At 35.0% G+C, this 20820-nt stretch overlaps 2 protein-coding genes across 3 annotated transcripts in view; one reads left to right on the forward strand and one right to left on the reverse strand.

The window, feature by feature from the left end:
- Positions 1 to 3316: 3316 nt before the first annotated feature.
- On the reverse strand, positions 3317 to 4809 carry LOC135129119 (uncharacterized). The gene is made up of 5 exons (XM_064056200.1): positions 4644 to 4809; positions 4419 to 4570; positions 4266 to 4366; positions 4082 to 4182; positions 3317 to 3678 (listed from the first exon to the last, which is right to left on the reverse strand). Exons 1-5 carry the CDS (start codon positions 4807 to 4809, stop codon positions 3317 to 3319), a joined length of 882 nt encoding a protein of 293 aa, XP_063912270.1.
- A 1910-nt stretch (positions 4810 to 6719) lies between these two features.
- The window catches only part of LOC135129130 (WD repeat and FYVE domain-containing protein 3), a 29809-nt gene continuing 15708 nt past the window's right edge, over positions 6720 to 20820 (forward strand). The window contains exons 1-13 of one of the 2 annotated variants that reach the window (XM_064056210.1): positions 6720 to 6866; positions 14614 to 14845; positions 14906 to 15151; positions 15207 to 15558; positions 15610 to 15796; positions 15840 to 16047; positions 16100 to 16885; positions 16937 to 17256; positions 17305 to 17461; positions 17517 to 17642; positions 17900 to 18635; positions 19794 to 20479; positions 20532 to 20816. In XM_064056210.1, coding sequence (XP_063912280.1) covers positions 14633 to 14845; positions 14906 to 15151; positions 15207 to 15558; positions 15610 to 15796; positions 15840 to 16047; positions 16100 to 16885; positions 16937 to 17256; positions 17305 to 17461; positions 17517 to 17642; positions 17900 to 18635; positions 19794 to 20479; positions 20532 to 20816 — 4302 coding nt within the window. In that variant the 5' untranslated portion in view covers positions 6720 to 6866; positions 14614 to 14632. The remainder of the gene's footprint in view (positions 6867 to 14613; positions 14846 to 14905; positions 15152 to 15206; positions 15559 to 15609; positions 15797 to 15839; positions 16048 to 16099; positions 16886 to 16936; positions 17257 to 17304; positions 17462 to 17516; positions 17643 to 17899; positions 18636 to 19793; positions 20480 to 20531; positions 20817 to 20820) is intronic. The other variant, XM_064056211.1, reaches the window with a different exon arrangement.

The raw sequence follows: 20820 nt of genomic DNA on the forward strand, positions 1-20820 counted from the left end.
CAAGTAAAAAGTCAAAAGTATTTTTTCAGAAACAATCAATTTGAAACAATTTTAAATGGATGTTTAAACATTTTGCAGTAAAGCATTATTTTAAATGGTAGTAATTAGTGATTTTTACTTAATTTTCCTTGCGTCGAGCTCTTATTAGAACGAGGGCCGGCGAACCACTGTCCAGGGTCGCGGGTCTTCTTTCCCGTTTTTCGCGTTCCGCTGTGGTTTTTTTAGTTCTTATAAGAACGCGGTTCTGGACAGTGGTCCGCCGATATTGGTTCCATTGGAATGCCGACGTGATAGGTAATCGTCTGCGTGTTCTTTTTCAGGATGTTGTCATTTTTTCTAGTTATGTACAGACTTATTAATGAGTGAGCATAGTTAACAAATGAAACTACTAATAAAAATACGACTTTTCAACGACGATAACCAACTAAACTTTACTAATCAAAATAAAAATAAAAAATAAAATTACCACAACGTTAAACAAACTACTACAACAAGTTTTCGAAATGACGGCCTCTGTTTTCCACACATGCATCTGCTCGCTGAATTAACGACTGCTGCGTTCTTATAACCATATCTGTATTATTTCTAATCTGGACAGCAACATTTTGAATCAGATTTGTCAATTCTTGCACCGTATTCACTGGAGTTTGATAAACTACCTGCTTCATGTAACCCCATAAAAAATCACAGGGATTGAGATCGGGAGAACGAGGTGGCCATAACACAGGTCCATTCCTCCCAATCCACTTGTTTGATAAGTTTCGGTCAAACCATTCCCGCATTTCTACGACATAATGTGCAGGGGCCCCATCATAAAGGTAGCATAGATCCCTCTGAACATTTAAAGGTGCATTTTCCAAAAGTGGTCCTAAATCGTAGTTTAAAAAATCTAAATACGCAACGGCCGCGCCGTCAAGCGACGGGGTAGAACGTATATACTTATCAAATTGTTGTCAACCATGCCTGCCCAGACATTTACTGAAATTCTATCTTGAAAATGCATTTCCCGTATGGCATGCGGATTTTCATCAGACCAAATATGAGTATTACGAGAATTAAAAACTCCTTCTCTTGTGAAAGTAGGCTCGGCCGTGGTCAAAAGCTTCTCCACAAAGTCTGGTTGCTCCCTATTTTTTTGCAAAGACAGGTCTTCTGGTTTAAGGGACTGCACGCGCTGCACGTGGTATGGGTGAAGCCCTTGTTCTTTTAGGGTTCGGCACACAACAAACGGAGAAACTCCTAATCTGTATGATAATCTGCGAATGCTTATGTTTTCTTCCACAATTTCTAGTATTTCTGGTTCCACGTCTATAACATGTTCGGTTCTTTCACTACCACGATCCGTCGTACTTGGCTGAAATTTTCTGTTTTCCCGGAGACGTTGAACAACGGCACTAAATGTTGTGTGATGAGGCAATCTGCGGCCTGGAAATTTCACCTGGTAGAGACGCTGCGCTTCATGAGCATTTCCAAATGCTCTTCCATAAAACAAGACCATATCGGTACTTTCGGCATTAGAAAAAGCTGCCATTTTAAAAGAAAATAAAATTGACGGAATTTTTAGAGTTACTAAGCAATGAAGATTAGGTTTTTTTTTAATTTTTACAATGCACCTACAATGGTACATTTTTCTTAGTAACCACATTATCTTTTTAATCACTATTAACTCAGTAGCGCACATGCTATTTTGACTAAATTTTCAATCAATTGTATTTCGAAAACTAATACATTTTTATTAGAACATTTTTTTCTTAATGATATCTACTCATCCAGACCAATTTTCAGTTTTTTTTTTGCCCCCTCTGTCGACAAACTTGCCCCCCTTGAATAAGTTTTCTAGCTACGGGGCTGTGTAGTTTACGACTCCGAATTGAGTTTTTATCCGAAACGTCCAGATTTTTGGAAAAAAAATCAAAAGTATAACAATTTTGAATCTACTAACCCGAATGTTTTGAAATGTTGCAGATATTTTAAGGCTATAAAGAGCATCAAAAATGTTTAGTCAAAATATATTTGGTTATCCCCTCCAAAAACTTGATGACGTCAGCTCAAAAGTTTGCCAAATAAATCCTATCTAAAATGTACAAAATATGATGAGTCTGTACTTGTGAGATATCACTCCATTCATATTTTTTGGATTTGCATATACAGGGTGACTCAAAAAAATTAATGAATGCGTGAATTTATTTTATTGAGTTAATCAGTCAGGAACTATAAAACCGAATGGTTTGAAATTTTGGAGATGTTTTAAAGTTATCATAAGCACGGTAAATTTTTGATCAAAATGTATTTACTTATCCCCCCTAAAAAATTTATGAGGTCACCACAAAATTTTGCTGAATAAATCCTATCTAAAATGTACAAAATATGATGAGTCTCTTCTTGTGATTTATCACTCCATTCATATTTTTTGGATTTGCATATACCGGGTGACTCAAAAAATAATTAATGCGTAAATGTATTTTATTGATTTAATCAGGAACTACAGAACCGAAAGTTTTGAAATCTTGCAGATGTTTTAAGGTTATAAAGAGCATAATAAATGTTTAGTCAAAATATATTTGGCTATCTTCTCCAAACAACTGATGACGTCAGCTCAAAAGATTGCCGAATAAATCCTATCTAGAATGTACAAAATATGATGAGTCTGTACTTGTAATTTATATTTTTTGAATTTGCATATACCGGGTGACTAAAAAAAAATGAATGCGTAAATTTATTTTATTGGTTTACTCAGGAACTACAAAACCGAATGCTTTGAAATCTACTGCGAAAAAAAAAACATAATAGGCATTCAGTCGTCACGTTTCCGACAGCGAGGGACGTACTGTCAAACTCTTTGGACCATTTTTTTCGTTCTTGTGAAACGGCGAAGGGCCGGCTTCGCAGGTTCTAGCTGTCCTGTTGCTATCTCTGGTACTGGTACGTTTTCATCCTGTACCGTCCGTGCTGATATACTAGGAGTCTCTAGATCGTTAGGTGTAGCTGCCGCAAGTTCGCTGCTCACGGAACTCCGGGTTGGTCTATGTCGTTCCATGGTATAGTTGACCGTCGTTGCTCTGGAATGAGTCCGTCATACGGAATTAACTGGCCGACATGTCTGTGTATACTTAGTTCTCCGGTTGGTTAAAACCAAATAATGTAAATCCGCTTTCTTCGCAGTCATAGTTCCAAAAATACCATTTAGTACTTATGTTGGACTTTATCTCCGAAGACTTTAGTGGTAGATTCTGGTTTTGGGTTTTTTTCTCTGCTACTTTCTGGCCAATGTTTTTTCGAACGAGATCGATTTTTGTTCGAATACTCCGTTGGAACATCAATTCAGAGAGCTGCTCTGGGTAGTAATATTTGGCATTTTTCGGTTTTGCATTAAGAATCTGTATAAACTCAATTTGAGCTCTTCTTCTTTTGTAAGCTGGCTGCGAAGGCTTTTCTTTACAGTTTGAACATACCTTTCTGCTTGACCATTCGTCGCAGGATGGTAACAAACCTTGTGAGTAATTCCATTTCTTTTGAGGAAAATCTCAAATTCTTGCGATTCGAAGTTGCTACCGTTAGCCGTAATTATTGTGTACGGTAGTCCAAGTCTTGCGAATATTTCTCGAACCATACTGATGGTGGCAGCGGAGGTAGTAGTCTTCGTTGGTATGACTTCCAACCATTTTGTATATGAATCTACTACAATGAGAAGATAAGAACCGTAAAACGGACCGGCGTAATGTAATCACTGCCAAGGAACTAGCGCGTAATCCTAAGGGTGAACTGGTACCTTGCTTGGATTATCGCGATTATTGCAGCATGTTAAGCATTCTTTCGTGGTTTTATTAATATCTGCGTCTACGCCTGGCCACCATACGTAACTTCGGTCCAAAAATCTCATTTTTACTATTCCAACGTATGCAGAATGTAGTGGCTTCCATGATTCAAGATCGAAGTGGTTGCGGAATAGCTACACGAATTCCTTTAAGATACACCCATCTTGTATGGAGAATTGTTCTGCGCTATAATTCTTTGGCATTCGGTCACCTTCACGGATAGCGAGCTGTAAATTTTTCGGAGCTCAGGATTCTTCAGTGTATACCCTTTAATTTCTTTTCTTGTGACTGGAAGATGTTCAATTTGACTAATCTGGAATATATTTCATGGCTGTCGTGGTAATCCGAATTTGCTTTAACTGGTGCTCTAGAAAGGTAGTCAACATTTGCATGATCTTTAGTTCGGCGATAATTAATATTAATTTGCAAACCAGCTATTTAGCGTTTTACGTGGTGTAGTGTAAGAGTTGTATGGCAGATGTAGCAGGTAAGTCCTTTTCGGAGTGGAAGATTCTTGTCAACGGTTGGTTATCCGAAATTAGTGTGACTTCCTGCCATAGCAGTAATGGAAAATGTTCGAATTCCCCACACAACTGCACATGCCTCTCTGTGGATTTGACTGTAATTTCTTTCTGCTGGTGTTAGGGTTCTGGATGCGAAAGCGATGGGCCTTCCTGACCCGTCGGGTAGTCTGTGTGAAAGCACTGTCCCTAACCCGTTGGGTGAAGCATCCATTGCTAATATCAATTCTAATTCTGGAGAAAACGGTGTAAGGATTCTAGTACTGGTCAGTTCCTGTTTTAATTTTGGAAATACAGTATCGCATACCTTTGACCATCTGCAATGTGTATTGTTCCTGAGTATATAGTCCGTATAACGGGTGTAGCTTAGTTGCCAAGTTAGGTAAAAACTGTTGGTAATAGTGCACTAGTCCTAAAAAACTTCTTAGTTGAGGAATATCCTTTGGTTTGTTGGTTTTCTCTGGAAAATGCATCATGCAGATTTTACTTTCACTGATGAGTCTTTCGTTTGAACAGAATATGATAACTTATGTGGTTATCACAAATAGAAATAAAATTGGCAAAATCAAATATTATAATTTTTTGAAAAAGCTGAATATGCTGCAGAGCTGTACTTCGGGGGCGAGGATTGTTTTGTCCATATAAACTTAGATCATGGAGGTAGAATGACAAGAGGGATCATTCTGATTGCCTCGTTGAACCACTGCTAAATTAGTTAGTCGGAGGAACTGGAAAAGCCCAGTTGACATTTTCATTTTCATCAATTTTGGTAAACTAGGGTATTATTACCTACCTAGATTACGTTTATTAATGCTTTACAACTATTTCCAGTGATTTGGAATTCTCTGTATGAAACAACAAAGTACTTAGGTAATATTTACAGTCGACAAAAGTTCTGCTTGACTTTAAATTTCCATCACTAGAGAGCGGATTTTATGAAATTTGCATATCCGTTATTTTTTGCATATAAGTCTAGATATTTAATATGTGAACGAATCATGCTAATTAAAAATGAATACAGCTATAAAAAAATTGCATATTTGCATATATTTGCCTTCTGCTGCATATTTCACGTAACGGGTGCATATTTTGCATTTTTATCAATTTTTGTGCTACTTTGAAAAAAAAAATTGCCATTCGATCGGCATTTTTCTAGAAAGACGAAATTTCATGAATCATATTGCAAATATTGTCCTGAGCTTCAAATAACTGGGAAAGGTTTGGGTTTTATGGTAGTTTGGAGGAACCACTGGGTGTTAAGCCATCCTTCCAGGTAAATTCGGGTCCTAATTACTTTTGGAAATACCGTTCATTTCAATTTTTTTGTTCGTTACTTAAGTGTATTAATGATATGTTTTATGGTGGTCGAAGGGACGTTATCCTATTATTTTTCATCGTGAGTTTGCATTTAAGTATTTAAAGCGATAGAGATGTGTGTCAATATGTAGATAGCTCAAATTAATTTATGAATTAAAGCTTTTCCTGAACTTATTCTTCAAGAAGGAACTGTGTTTTGTTGTGCCTGCTCTAATCCGATAAGTATTTTTACATCTGTTGACGCAGTACGCAGTTTTTCTATTTACAAATACATACTTTAGAATCACCGGAAAAATTGTTGTTAGAATATTTCGAAAAATATTTAAAAATAAATTGTTACCAAAATAGTAATTAAATAGTCGATTACTACTATTTTTCAATTCGTTTATCTATTTTTATTTTTTAGTATAAGAATATTATCTTAAAAAATGTCATTTATTTGTCAGTGAGATCTAATTAAACACTTTGCAATGTGATTTATGTATTTTTTGTAATAAAAGGTAAGGTGTTTTTGCAATTTGTAAACAAATTTAGTTCGGTTATTACGCTTTTTTTTATTTTTGGAGCATATGCAACTGCATATCTCTGCATATATTAAGAAAGTTATTGCATATTTGCATAAATTTGATGCATATCATATGATCATATTTCCCAAAATTTTGCTGCATATTTTCCGCTCTCTATCCATCACTGTATCTATTTTATAAACGTAAAACTCAAATTGCGAAGTGGTCGTAGAAAAAATGATTTATAAGTTGTCTAATGGAAGTCAGCGAAACGAAACGTGTTTGATGTGATGGTACTATTACTATATAACATTTTATTAACATAGTTTATTACAATATATTCAGGTTAAAACCATATAGCTTGTATTTCTTTCTATTTATTTGTAATGTTCAAAAACGTCTGAAAGCGCAAGCCGATTTGAACACATGATTCTAATAAGAAACTCGAAACTGTTCGCTTCGGCTAATTCTGTTTTTCCGAGCGTCACATCCATGTTCTGTCCTTCTTCCATGAGGTCGTTGCAGTACGCCGACTCGCAGCACGTTTCATCGAAATAGAGGGGCATCATCGTTCGTAGACGAAGCGGTGTTGCAGGTTTATGTTTGTGTAGGACATAAATGCGGTGTCAGCTGTCATCCAACTTGTACAAACCGAATGGGCGTATTTAGTGCAAAATGAAAACATACATGGTCTCAACACCGATCAGGTAAAGTCGCATTCATATCATCAATTTCCTTAGGAACGTAAGTGCGCTGCAATTCGCTGCTGAAACTAATCGATTCTAGCCTTCCATTTTAAATTTTTGTTGTCATTTGCTTGAGTTCCTACAAATTGTTTAATTTGTGAGTCATTGTGTTGTTTACCGTCTTCGAATCGCGAATAATCGTTAGGAGTCCCCAAGATTAATTTTTGGGTCAGTGTGTCACGTTGCTGATTTTATAATTTTATAAATGGTAAAACTTAATGTGGCTTTCATTTATTTATTTATTTTTTAGGAATTGCGATTAAATTTTGTATGCTTTTTATCACTGATGTTTAGTGTTATCTGTGTTATAAATTTGTAAATAAAGCTAATAGAACGACGGGAATGTGCTGATAATTTGGGTTTTCCATTTTACCGAATGCCGATGGCTGCGAATTATTACAGTTCTCTTTTGTCCTTTCAATAGTTTTTGTTTGTAGAATAATTAAGTACCATATTTATTTATAAATGTTTACCACACGAATGTTTATTTTATGTAGTTGTACATGCAGTATACAAAACTTGAATGTTTTAATTAACTCCGTGTTTTCAAGTGCAGGTAGTATCACTATTTCTTTACTTTACTTTCGAATGCAGTTTGTTCATTTATCTCTCATAAACTTCTTTTTTTTCTGATTTACAGTTTTGATGCCTATGTAACACATATATTTTTGATGACGGAATGTGAGATTTTGTTTCTCTTTAATATGCATATAATGATGTTTCTGTTTGAATCACTGGACGTCAAAATAGCGTTTTGATAGCAGTCAGTTAAGTGATAATGACACTAAGTAATGAGCCTTTTGGTAATCAGTGTTTTATAATGACCGAAGGTACTGAAAGCAAAGTCAAATCATTTACTTGCAGTTGTCGTGGAAAAGGTATAATAACGTTTTTAAACAATCTAAGCTATATAATACCTACAAGATCTAAATATTAATTATGGCAATAATATTTACAAAATTAAAATCATAATGTAGCAATAATTTTGTTGAAATTAGAAATAAAGGACAAGGTGAGTTTTGTACCTTGTAAAACTTTTATGACTTAACCCGCTTAAGCCAAAAACGCTTAACGCTTCTAAGTCAAACTGGCTATTGTATAACTTCACTCAGTTCACATATACCTAGTAAAACTTTACAGTTCCATTATGACAACAATGGACAGTAATAATCCTTGCGGTTCGGGTCCATAAAGCTTACAATAGCCAGTTTGACTTATGGGTAGTTTGGCTTAAGTCATAAAAGTTTTACAAGAGGTATGTCAAGTGAATTTTGTATACATAAATATATTAAAGTCCAAATGTAGTAAGGTCCGGAAAACAGCGAATGTTGACTTTGTTTAAAAAAAAAAAAAAAAATTTGTGGAAGCCCTCAAGAAACTCCTCAGGATTATAATGGTGATGATACAGTGTTTGCCTACTTTTGTCCCAGAGGATCAAAGGTTTTAGGAATCGGACGACGTTAACCCTTGTAATCTAAAATGCATCTGATACATAGAATCTTTGTTCCTGTCCGACAAACAATCGGAGAGGATGTCAGGGCTGTAAATCATCATTACTGTAATACTAAGTGGTTTATGGTGCCTTCTAATAAACAGAAAGTTGATGTTCACTGTTTAGAGAATCCTACCATTATCCTAAGCGCTTTGTTATGGGCTTTCAATAAAAAACACTTTTGGAAACAGAAAGCCAATGTTCACTATTTCGTGGCCTCTATTATACTCTATATTCTGAATTTTTATGCCATATTTTTATTTTTATGATTTTTGGTATTACACATTACATTATATATATATTTTTTCTAAATGATACATATTAGAAATCGAAACATTGCATTGTGACCTCATAAACAACACAAAGAAATTGGTCGAAAGTTGTTTTGACAGAACTTCCCTCGCACGTAAAGTACAATGAAACATATCCTTTTAGGATCTATAGTAATTTTTTTAGCTGTAGTATGTTAAACTTGATTCATCAGCTTCCATCTCACTATACCAATTGCGTTATTCAGTTGGCTTGTACTTGGGTTTTACCCAATTTACATTAATAATAATTGTAATAATAATAATAATAATAATATCCAACATTTTCGAGTTGAAATTTTTTTTTACACAATTTTGTGATGACGTCAACAACAATTTTGCAAGGATACGTATATCAACGTGGATTGGTGCAGTGTAATACTAAAAATAACACTATTGTATACCCAAAATTTTCTGGCAAAATGGAATGAGTTGTTCCTGATTTAATCAATAAAATAAATTGACCCATTAATTTTTTTGAGCCACCTGTTTAAGCAAATCTAAAAAATATGAATGCAGTGATAAATTACAAGTAAAAAATCATCATACTTTGCACATTTTGGGTAGAATTTATTCGGCAAAATTTTGAGATGACGTCATAAATTTTTTGGGGGGATAAACAGATATACTTTGATTAACAATTTTCCATGCTTACAATAACTTTAAAACGCCTGCAAAATTTCAAAGTATTCAGTTCAGTAATTCTTGATTTATTCAACAAAATAAATGAACTGACTCAATAATTTTTTTAAGTCACCCTATATAAGCAAATGTAAAAAACTTTCGACCAATTTTGTAGCTTGAAAGGGAAAGCTTAATTCATTTTCAGTTGATAAAAATAAGTAAATTTAAGAGGAAGTGAAAGAACTACGTTGTCTGATTGTACCTGGTGTCAAAAACGTCAACATCTTGAAGATCTTTTATACCAGGAACTAAAAATTGTTCTCTTTTTGTAGTATTTTCTGTAACTTTTAATAAACAATCTGCCTGAATCTCTCAAATGAAAACGTTTATTTAACACTATCTTTTGAAGTTGAAACACTGAATATTATAAAGAAAGTTACTTAACAATAAATAAAGAAAATGAAACACAAACTTTTTTTTCTTTTTTAGGAAAAAAAAACTCGAAAACTAGGGCTAACTTTTACCAAATTTAATAGTACCGTAAAAAAACAAATAGATTTTTGCAGTTAGAATCTTTGTGGCAATTTCTTATTGTTCAGTGTTATCAAACCTATTTGTATATGATGTAATGGTCAGTAGTATAAACATACGGTGGTACATAATCGGAATAAATTACGTCAACTTGATCGCTTGTATCTAACATGCCCTGCATATGTTGAACGAACTCAAGGAGATTGGTTGCTGTTGAGCTGCCCTTTTACGAAGCAAGCTGGCACGGGGAAATTCTTTATAATATACTTTCTCCTATAAATTAAGGTCCATCACTATGCAAAAGTTATAGAAAATATAAATCGGTCTATAACCAGGAATTTCATCACCTGCAGTAAATTTATTTTTTAGTTTCATAGAGGCAAGAACAACATCATCTGTTGATGATAGGTAGTGACGATAAGTATATTCAAGGAATGAATGAGTGAATCTGTGAATGCACTAGGGAAGAAAGATGCAGAACATTAATTGGTCTGTTATAAACCACTTCTCTAGATATTCTGCTTACATTGAACGAAAGCCCAAATTTTGCGAGACTACTGTAAATTTGATTCTAATCTTAAAAATCTATGCTTTGTATGAACATGAAATCAATCTAATTTCTGAGCTCAGAGTTCTGAATTTATCATAGTGTGCCAAAAATAATACAACATACGGCTCCTGTTATTAGTTGTGTCAGAGGGAAACCAAAGCGCGGTTAAGATTTGGAGCGTTGTAAGATCATAAAGAAATGTAGGCACGAGATACGTATGTCATTTAATTTAGAATAAAGCCGTTCACATATTTCGTTGACATCACTCGCAGCAGTGAGGTCGCTTAAATCTAATAACACAGATGTTGATACAGATTATTTTATAATCAGCCTTGCTGCTTGAACTAATACTCACTCGAATTAGTTCTTAATACTTGGCGTGTGTTTTATATTAAAAGCAACATTTAAGTGCGGATGATAAGGATCATCAGGTATAAAATATTGCTAAATAGTAAGTCTAGAAAGCGACCATCTTTTCAATGAAGCAGACTTGTGATCAACAGAAATAAATGAAAAAAATTACGACTTTAAATAATCTGCAACTAAATATAATGTAATCAAGAAAACAATTTGACATCGAATGAAATTCAAAAGAGCTTTATTTATATTTATCACAATCGGCAGAGGGCGTAATAGGGTTAAAATTACAGCTGATTTACTTGGCGTCAATTTAAATTTGATTGTAATCAAGTCAAGGATGGTATCATTCACGGGAGGGAAATAATACTATTCGACAAAGTAGAACACCATCACCCTTAGATAAAGCCGATTCACCAAAGTAACGGAAGCAATGTAAAGAAAGTCCAGTTTCACTTAAGCATACTCAAATTCACAATCGCTTACGTTACAAAGAAAAGAATTTAATTTCGTATTACGACTTTGAACATTCTGACAATATAAATTAAAATCCGTAATTATTGTAGAGTTTGCCTGATAAATGAGCGTATTAGAAGCATTCAAGATCCAGTTATATTATTGTTACACCTGCATCTCACCTTTAAAGTAAAACAATCGTTTTTTGGTTGTTTAATATACATATAAAGACATCATGAAAGACATGATGATTGCATCCCAAGTTATTTTCGATATTTTCTCCAGAGTTTTGTGTAATAGTAATACTGTTAATACACTTCTTTAGTTTAGATTTCATATTGTGCAATTTTTTTGTGTCACCACTAAATTTTTACACATTTAAAGCAACACGTAAATTAACGTCGTCGTAGACTGAACAAAAATTTAAGACAATAAAAAGTTCCCAACAGATTTTAACTTGTTATATGCATCTACATCAACCTCAAATATACACTGAAATATGTTTTAATTTTTGTTTTCTCAAAATTTAATGCAAATATGTGATGAAGTATTATTTTTAAATAAGTTGTTATTTTGCTTAAAGGACCTGTTCAGGGTAGATTCTTTATCCATATACCTACTCGGTTAGAATACATAGCAACAGTATTATTTTCCAAATCACTTAAATTAAGATCTTTGGTCAGTACTTCAACATTTTCTTATTATAAAAACCGTAAAATGTATAAAAATCATGAAATTAGCCATTCCTAAGTGGCTATCACAATATTCCTGTAGCTTACGTTCGGAAAGTAAAACTAAACGACATTTTTATCATTTGTTTAGAGATATTTGTATCGTATTGCGATTTTCAGATACCACAAAAAATTATTTTACATAATACTGAAACAAATTTCCTCGTTTTTGTTATCTAACGGAAGTCTCCACCTACAGCGACTTATTACGATTCGCGGTTTCTGTAGAGATAACTTTGTTAGAATTAATATTTTTGATAAAAAAAATTTAAAAAATAGATCAATAAACTTTTGACTCTGAACGAAATAATAACGAGACTAATTTAATACGTTTCTCGAAGATCTTGAGCAACAACGAGATCTTTATTTCTTAGTTTTCTTATCTTTATAGTATAACACATATGTTTCTGAATTATTTGTATATTTTGGGCGTTAATAGTAACTGACCTATCGATTCCAAGAATGTGTCTTCGCTGAAATTCTGTTAATGACGGACATTGATGAAGGGTTGGATATAAGCTTTGAGCGACTGTTCCATGAAATGAACAAAGTAGTGTAGGGACAGGAAGGCGAAATTTATTGGTGACTTGTTGCGCCATATGATAACCTTTTAAGACTTTCTTATTCCTGACACAAGGACATTTTTTGGAAGCTTATTATATGTATTTCCCGTATTAAATATGACAACAATTTTTATTGACTAAATGCTGTAAATGAATGAAGGTAGGAGGCTACGCTATACTCGATGGTTTATTAATACGTCGATGACTCAATCGTGTATTGATTTTCAAGATTTAGAATTTTATTTTACGAAAAAGTAATTCTCTTCTTTATTCCCCATTCACATTATCGTATCTAAACGCATGAACGTGATCGCTAGAAGAGTGTCCAAAAAATTGTACGCAATATGTAAATATAAGAAAGTAAAAGTCTTTTCGCGAAGAGCTAAGCATTTGACTGACAGTATACCATCTTTCTGTGTAAGTATAGGTTTTTTTTTGCATCGAACCGAACACTTGTGAGAATAGTTTTGTAGATTTATATAAAGGCTATAAAAAACACGATATTTTTCACACGTGTTAGACTATAAGTTGTACAGAGGTTCACAAACATAAATAGTATTTTGGTAATAATTAATAATAAAATAGTCGCCTAATTTATCAAACCCCTCAACTTTAGAACAATTAATTTTTCGACATATATTGATTTTCCTCTTATTTTCATGTGAGGAAGACATTCCTCGAGTTTTTCGCATATATTAAAATCATCCTGTATGTCGGTCAAAATTTAGTTTGCTAAATTTTAATATTCCGCTCGTTGTCTAAATAAGTACAGTCGCTGAGTCTTGTATGGAACATCATCTAAAAAAAAGAGAATGCTCCTTTAAGAATTTAAAACACGCATGAATAAAATTATAATTAAATATAATATTGTAAATTTTTACTTCTTGTCGTGTCGTGTATTAAAAAAGTCACACTTTTTCTAAAAACCATATTGTAGGTGGTGTTCCATTTTCGTGGACGTTAATGTTAAATGATAACTAAACTGCATGAAACTGTTCTATATTTGTTCATTTATCGTAGGATTTTTAATCAATAAGATGTTTATGACTGATAAGTTAAAATACTAAGTATTAATAGCTTATTATTTTAACTTACTTATCATAAAAAACAAAATTCACCAAATCAAGTTGTGTAATTTATCTAAAAAATTGGATTTGTTAAATTGTGTTTCAGGGGCGAGGGAGCTTATGCCTAAATAACTTTCGACCATTTTTTTCTTGTTGTTGAGTATTTAAACATATTTATTTGTTTACACTGGTAATAAATAAACAACCTTGGCAACCAACAATTGTTGTGCGTGTGTGAAAATAATTTTTCCTAACAGCGTGCGGAAAGTGATAGTTTTCCCCACTCGTGCTAGTGCGGGAAGTAAAATGTAAGTAAATATCAAAGATTTATTGAGGTATTATTGACAAATATTTTGCGAAAAACTTATTTGTGTTTAAACAATTGCGTTCACAATACTTTGACTACTCAACGGTCAGACGATACGATTTTCGTACGTGCTGCAATTTATAAATCTCATGACGAAAATTTTAATCGCTGAAAGACCTAAAAGGGGTCGTTAAGAAAAACATTGTTCCTAACGCGCAGGGGACGTGCGATTCCCGCACTTGCTAGGAAAATTACTATTATTGAATTTGCGACTAAATTAATAATCGAGATGTTGAATGAAACGTTATATTGCACTCGTGAGGAAATTGGTATTATCCACTCGAGAAAAATATTGCAACTCGTCTTGCCATATTCGTTGGTCAACATTTTCTCATAGACAATATCCAACTTTACCTACTTATATGTACAATAAATAACTATTATTAAGTTATTCTTAAAAAGAAGATACATGTTTAGACGCCGTCTATTTGCATTTTAAAATTTGCAAACTTGTTTACACGAGAGATAATAGATTGCTTTAAGTTGTTGTATCAACACTATCTGCTCTATTTGAGTGAGGTACATATGGGAACAAAAGTGTATTTGCATTTTAAACCTCATGTTTGCGCATTTACATCCACACCCAAATATACAGTAGTTCAATCTGAAATCAAAGATGTCCGGTTTTATCATTAATAACAACATCACGTTTCGCTTTTTAGGTGCTTTTAGGCACTGACAATGAATATCATGAGAAAGTTAAGGGGTGGAGGGACCAATGCTCCCTCCGCCTCTTCATCAGACATATCAGACGCCGCCCCTGGATCTCCTCACACTCAACTGGGTCTTATGCACTTAAAAAAACTCTTCTCAGAATATACGCACCCGTCGCATCCATTAACCGACCAAGAAAGGGATGACAAACTGTACAACATGCTCCCTTTGTTTTGCAAGGTGAACAAGTAAATTAATCGCTTGTCGTCTATAACTTCATCGGCGCTAATTTTTTAAAAGGTTTTTGGCTCTAGTCCAACATGTGACATGAATGAGAAATTCTGGGACATCCTAGCGTTCTGCCATCAAGTCTCCCTGTTGATGGTTTCTGAAATCAGAAAGAGGGCGTCGAATCAGAGCACCGAGGCAGCAAGCTGTGCCATAGCAAAGTTCTTAGAAATCGAAAATTGTGAGGAATCGAGCAACGGTTGGATGCTTTTATCTACTCTCAATCTCCTAGCGGCGGGGGATGCGACCTTGGTGCAGGTTATTAACTTGTAGCGAGCATCCGAGATGAAATTGGAACAAAAATTGGTTTTAGGTCATGTCCGAAGTTTCAGTACCCTCCACTTTAGTCAAATGTTTGTATTTATTTTTTGATTTACCTGAAATGTCGGAACACGAAGCTAATAGTAAAGATTCCTCAAGCGATTTCACTCCACGGGAAAGGAGGATTCTGTTGCAAAAAATTTTTGTTCAGTTGTTGGTGCGTTTGTGTAGTCATCGAATTCCAGCTGAAGAGTTGGCACGTAAAGACGACTTGACTCTTCTCTTCTCCGCCATCACGTCGTGGTGTCCTCTTCATAACGTCATGTGGAGGAAAAGTGCCGCAGAAGTATTAATGACTTTGTCTAGACATGGTCTTACTCCACCAGTTGTTGGTTATATTCATTGTAAGTAACTTTCCGTGCAACAAAACTTAAACTGACCTTTCTTTTTTGTAGCTAAAGGCTGCGTAGCTTTATGTATAGAAAACATGAAAAGAGTACCTGAACTAGCTCCTCTAGAATTAGTAGAAATGTTTGTAACTGTTTTTTGTTTTTTAAAAGACTCAAGTGAAGTATCTTCGACTCTCTTAGATGATTTTAGACAAGCCCAAGGATATTTCTTTTTATCAGACTTCCTATTAAAGTAATATTTCACTTAAACGTCTCTTATTGATTTGAAACTCCAGATGTTCTAGATTGGAAAGCGAAAAATCCAGCGAAGCGCAAGAATCTATCAGAAATTTAGTGTTAATGGTAACGTCTTTGTGTATGTGCGGCTACATTGAATTGAAACCTTCGCAAGCGTCCACCGGATCGTTGTTCCAAATGCAAGGATTTACTCTACCGCAGCCTTCAGGCAGGGGAACAAGTGTGAGGAATATTCAAGCATTTCATGTAAATATATAAATATATGTTACATAGCAAGATAGTAAACGTAATGTTGTAGGTGTTGCAGAGCACGTTTCTCAAATCTAATTCTACTCTCTTATGTTGTACAATTTTAGACGCGATTTCAAGTATATACCATTCAGACAATGCCAATTATTTTATACTCGAAAACCAAAATACCCTAAGTCAGTTTACTGAAAAAATCCATCATAAGTCTGAAGAAATTCAAGGAAAACTTTTCGAACTCATCGAATTTCTAGTGTTTCAACTAAATTTCGTACCTTGCAAGGAGCTGATTTCCATGTCAATTTTTCTAAAAACTCATAGTCTAAATCACGTAGAATGTAGTATATTATGTGTACAAACCCTGTTGAATATATTGAAACACAACGTTATATTTAAAGATGTTTATCGTGAAGTTGGTATGTTAGAAGTTTTCGTTACATGTTTAAACCGATATGCTAATTTTTTGAAAGAGAAAAAAAGCAAACAGGATAACGGCAGAGATTACGTTATTCCACTTGGTCAAGAAAAATTAGGCGGATTAATTGTTGAAGCCATCACTTTATTGTTGGCTGGAAATACCGCTAATGCTAACGTCTTGCGAGAATGTGGAGGAGCGAAATGTGTGCAGGAACTAGTCCAGCACGCCGAATGTCGGTACGCAGCTTTAGGAATAATTAAAGAATTGGTATTAACGACTGGTGGTGATGATGATATGGCGCAGCTACTCAGTACATTGCATTCTGCTCCTAGAATAGCCCTTCAGTTGAAAATAGATATTCTGGAGGCTTTGAGACTATGTCTCAAGGAATCACATAGGACACGAACCGTCTTTAGAAAAGTACAGTGCTTATTTTATATCTTACCTATATGTGCTCATTCAATTTTTTAGGTTAATGGATTTGTTTACGTAACTAGTGTATTGGTAGCTTTAGAAAGCAAACTAAGTAAAAAAGAAACGAATTCAGAAATCTTAATTCTTCTTCAGTTAGTTTTTCAAACGATATCAACTGCCATGAGATTCGAACCTGCCAATGCAAAGTTCTTTTACCATGAAATATGTAAAACTAGTCTTTGTGATACTCTTAGATTGTTAGGATGTTTTACTTCAGAAAAAGTGGAAACTTTGGCAGAATGTGACGTTGAATCACCCTCTAATGACCTGCAGGATGTTTACCATAAATTATTTATTGGATCAATCACTAATCCAGAGTAAGTACTAGTTGTGGCAATTCGTTGTAATATTAGGATACTTTTCAGACTGACTGATGCTGTGTGCCCTTCATTGTCTTACGCAACTCTAGTTTATAGACTTCTCTACGACTTAGCTCTAGACCTTTTTGATAAACCTAATCTGAACACTGGCGTTTTAATGAAGTCACCTTCCCTGTCAAGACAGACTTCCTCAGAACCTCAAGTAAATATGAGTTGTACTAAAAAATTCAAAGGTTATAAAATTAAATTATTTACAGATAAACAACACCGCTGGGAAAAGATCTAACGTCAACACTTTAAATCTAAACCCACCGATTCCCGACCCCATAATTGTGCATCCAGGTGTTGTAGTAGCCATGCTGCAGCTGTTACCTTGTATTAAGGTAAATTCTCTTAACTATAAGTTTTTTTAATGAATATTATTACATTTGATTATTTATTTTATATTATTATACATATAATGTGAACTTCTTAGTTGAGGTTCGCAGTTATGACCAAATTGTGTTTCTTCGTTATTTTAAAAATTATAAAAAAAAGTTTTTTGTCTATTCTTGGAATTTTGAATTTATCAAAATATTTTAAAGTATTTCTACAATTTACAGATGCATCATTGCAAATTATTATTACAATTATATTGCAGGATGAAAAATTCGAAATTGCCCTAGCTCTCCAGCTCTACATTTCAGAAGTAATCAAATCCTTGGTCCGTAGCGAAAGAAACCAACAAGTTATGTGTGACAAAGAATTTGTTGGTTATTTGCTTTCCATAGGATCTCTGCCCATCCAAAATGAAAACCACCCCTTACATGGCCCTCTGCAATACATGTTGGAGCGTCTCGCTGCGCAAGCCTTAGAACCGACGGACCTCAGAAATTTCCTCCGACTGGGAAGTCCCCTTTGCTGTTTACCTCTTGAATCCAAAGAAGTGGGTGGAGGACCTGTACCTCTGACTCGGATAAAAACTCTAGTTTCCATGACGACACCAAAAGACTTCAGGGCACAGTCCTCGTATACATTACCTCCATTCGTGGAATTTGACATGACAGCTGAAGGCTTTGGGTGTTTATATTTGCCAAGTATTGCACCTCAGTCACCAGCGGCACCCAGTGTTGTTTCAACACTTGACAGCAGCGTACTCGGAGGAATTGGAGCTGGTGATCGGTTGTTTCCACCGCAGACGGGACTCAGCTATTCCACTTGGATTTGCGTTGATAAGTTTTCGGATCCAAGAACTGATCCGCATTGCGTACGGCTTTTGACCTTGGTGAGGAATTTTAATGGAGGGCGGGAAGATCATTTGGTTTGTTTGTCAGTTGTTTTGTCTGCGAGGGATAAAGCAATTATTGTTTCAACTCAAGAAACGCATATTCCGAACCGTAAGTTATCAATACTTCGCATAAGATTGAAAATGTTTTCGACTTTGTATTAGTTGTTTAAATTCTTTATATTTTATGTCCCAGTTTGTGTCGTATGGTGATCTAATAACTGTGGCGTATTCTTTCAGTCGTTATATATATACTGTTACGTTGAATGGGTGATTAAAATCGGCGTGGGTAAAAGTCATCAATGTATTTCTTAGTAACTCGGATTTACACGACTAATTACAGAGCGATTATGTATATACAAAATAATTCCGGCGCAACATTCACTCGACTGACTCGTTCCCGAAGGTGGCCTCTATTTAAACCCATACTTCCTTCTAGATGTGCGATCGGGGTCTTTCTGAAATCCATCGCGACTTTCGCTTCCAGGCTTTTCTCTAGCGAACGCCACTCGGCCGTCGATGAGTCACACATCATCGACACATACTAGAAAAACCCTTTGGCATCGGTACTGGGGCGGCGTATGGGTTTATTTCGTAACAATACATATAGATACATATTATACGTTGATAAAATGACTTCTCAAATTTCTGGTCATTTTTGTCTAATTTTTCAAAAGATAGATATTGTCCTTCGACCGGGCATTCCGAGATAAATCTCAGACATTACTTTGAATTGGCGAAATAGCAGCTTATGAGATAATTTTGAAACTTTCTAAGACATATGCTTTTGAGTGATCTATTTTTTTCGTTTTTTCAGAACTCTGTAGCTATTATGAGAGTGGACTGAATTCTGTTCTACAAAAAAACTTGAGTTTTAATGTATTCTTTCGAGTTAGAATCAGTGTTTTTTGTGAATTTCATACCACCTTACATTAGTTTGGATAAAGTTTGTAGTCTTTAATTTTTTGAAGGCCGTTCTACAAGATCTAAATTTACCAGAATGCTATTCCTTAATAGCATTCTGTAACTTTAAAATTAAGCTGACTACCATTTGTTTACTCCTCGAGTTCAGTGAATCACTTCACTACAAGCAATGGCCCACTCATCTTGAGCACTCTTTTCTAAACGACTTCCAGAGTTACGTTTTTTGAACTTGTTCGCAAAGATCTTTTAATATTTTACCAAAAAGAGATATGAGATAATGTTTTTCGGTTTTTTTTTTTTCTAGGTTACATATATATTTTCACTCATTAAATAAATTTAATCGCAGATGTGGGTGATTGGGAACCCGAGGGTTCTGGTGAACATGGAGTGCGAGTCTGGTGCCCCGATATCCTTCAAGAGGGTCAGTGGCATCACATCGTTGTGGTTCTGAATCGAGCAGTGTTAAAAAATTCGTCTTTTGCTCTCTATTTGGACGGCCAGCAATTGCACGCTCAAAAGATGCATTACATTTCTCAAAATCCCGGTGGAGGTTCAGCAAACTTGACTGTGGCCTCGTCAGTTTACGGTTTCATCGGCACACCCCCAGCCTGGAGAAGATACTCTAGATTATGCTGGAAACAGGGACCATGTCATCTATTCGAAGAAGTTTTAACGCCTGTAGTGGTGTCACAAATGTTCCAGTTAGGACCACATTATATGGGCTCATTTCTCGCCCCCAGCTTGAACACAGCTGAAACCATGCAGTTAGTTTCAGAAGAGAAAGTCGTTTTTGGTTTAAATGCTAAAGCCGTTTCACAACTCACATTAAATAAAATTCGGAAAGTTTATAGTCGCACTGACAATAAATCAATTGCCAAACAACTAGGAATGTCCAGTCATGAAAGTGCTACTCCGATTCGAATTCTTCATAATTCGGCAGGACATCTAGCCGGATCTGCCAGGAGTTTAGGGGGCGTTGTTATAGGATATTTGGGTGTGAGAGTTTTTTGTCCAAGACCTGTAGCAACCACCGTAAGTTTGGTGTTTAAGTTGGAGGCGCAGAGACTTTTACTTTTGTTTGTAGATTGATACAGTTGGAGGGTGTTCTGTATTGTTAGGACTTATAGCGATGGCACAGGACGTAGAAAGTTTATATGCGGGAGTGAAAGCTTTGGTTTGTGTTGTTCGAAGTAACAAAGTTGCTCAAGCTGAAATGGACCGAAAGCGGGGTTATCAGACACTGGCAATGCTTTTAAGGCGTAAAAGGTCATTACTGAATTCACATATACTTCACTTAGCGTTCAGTCTTGTGGGGACTGTCGATAGTGGTCGCGAATCGTCTGCTATACCTAACCGAACAGCTTTCCAAGTAA

Source organism: Zophobas morio, unplaced genomic scaffold, assembly GCF_036711695.1.
Source record: "Zophobas morio isolate AGI-343-1 ecotype UQ-CSIRO unplaced genomic scaffold, CSIRO_AGI_Zmor_V1 ptg000014l, whole genome shotgun sequence".
In the NCBI taxonomy this organism is placed as follows: domain Eukaryota; kingdom Metazoa; phylum Arthropoda; class Insecta; order Coleoptera; family Tenebrionidae; genus Zophobas; species Zophobas morio.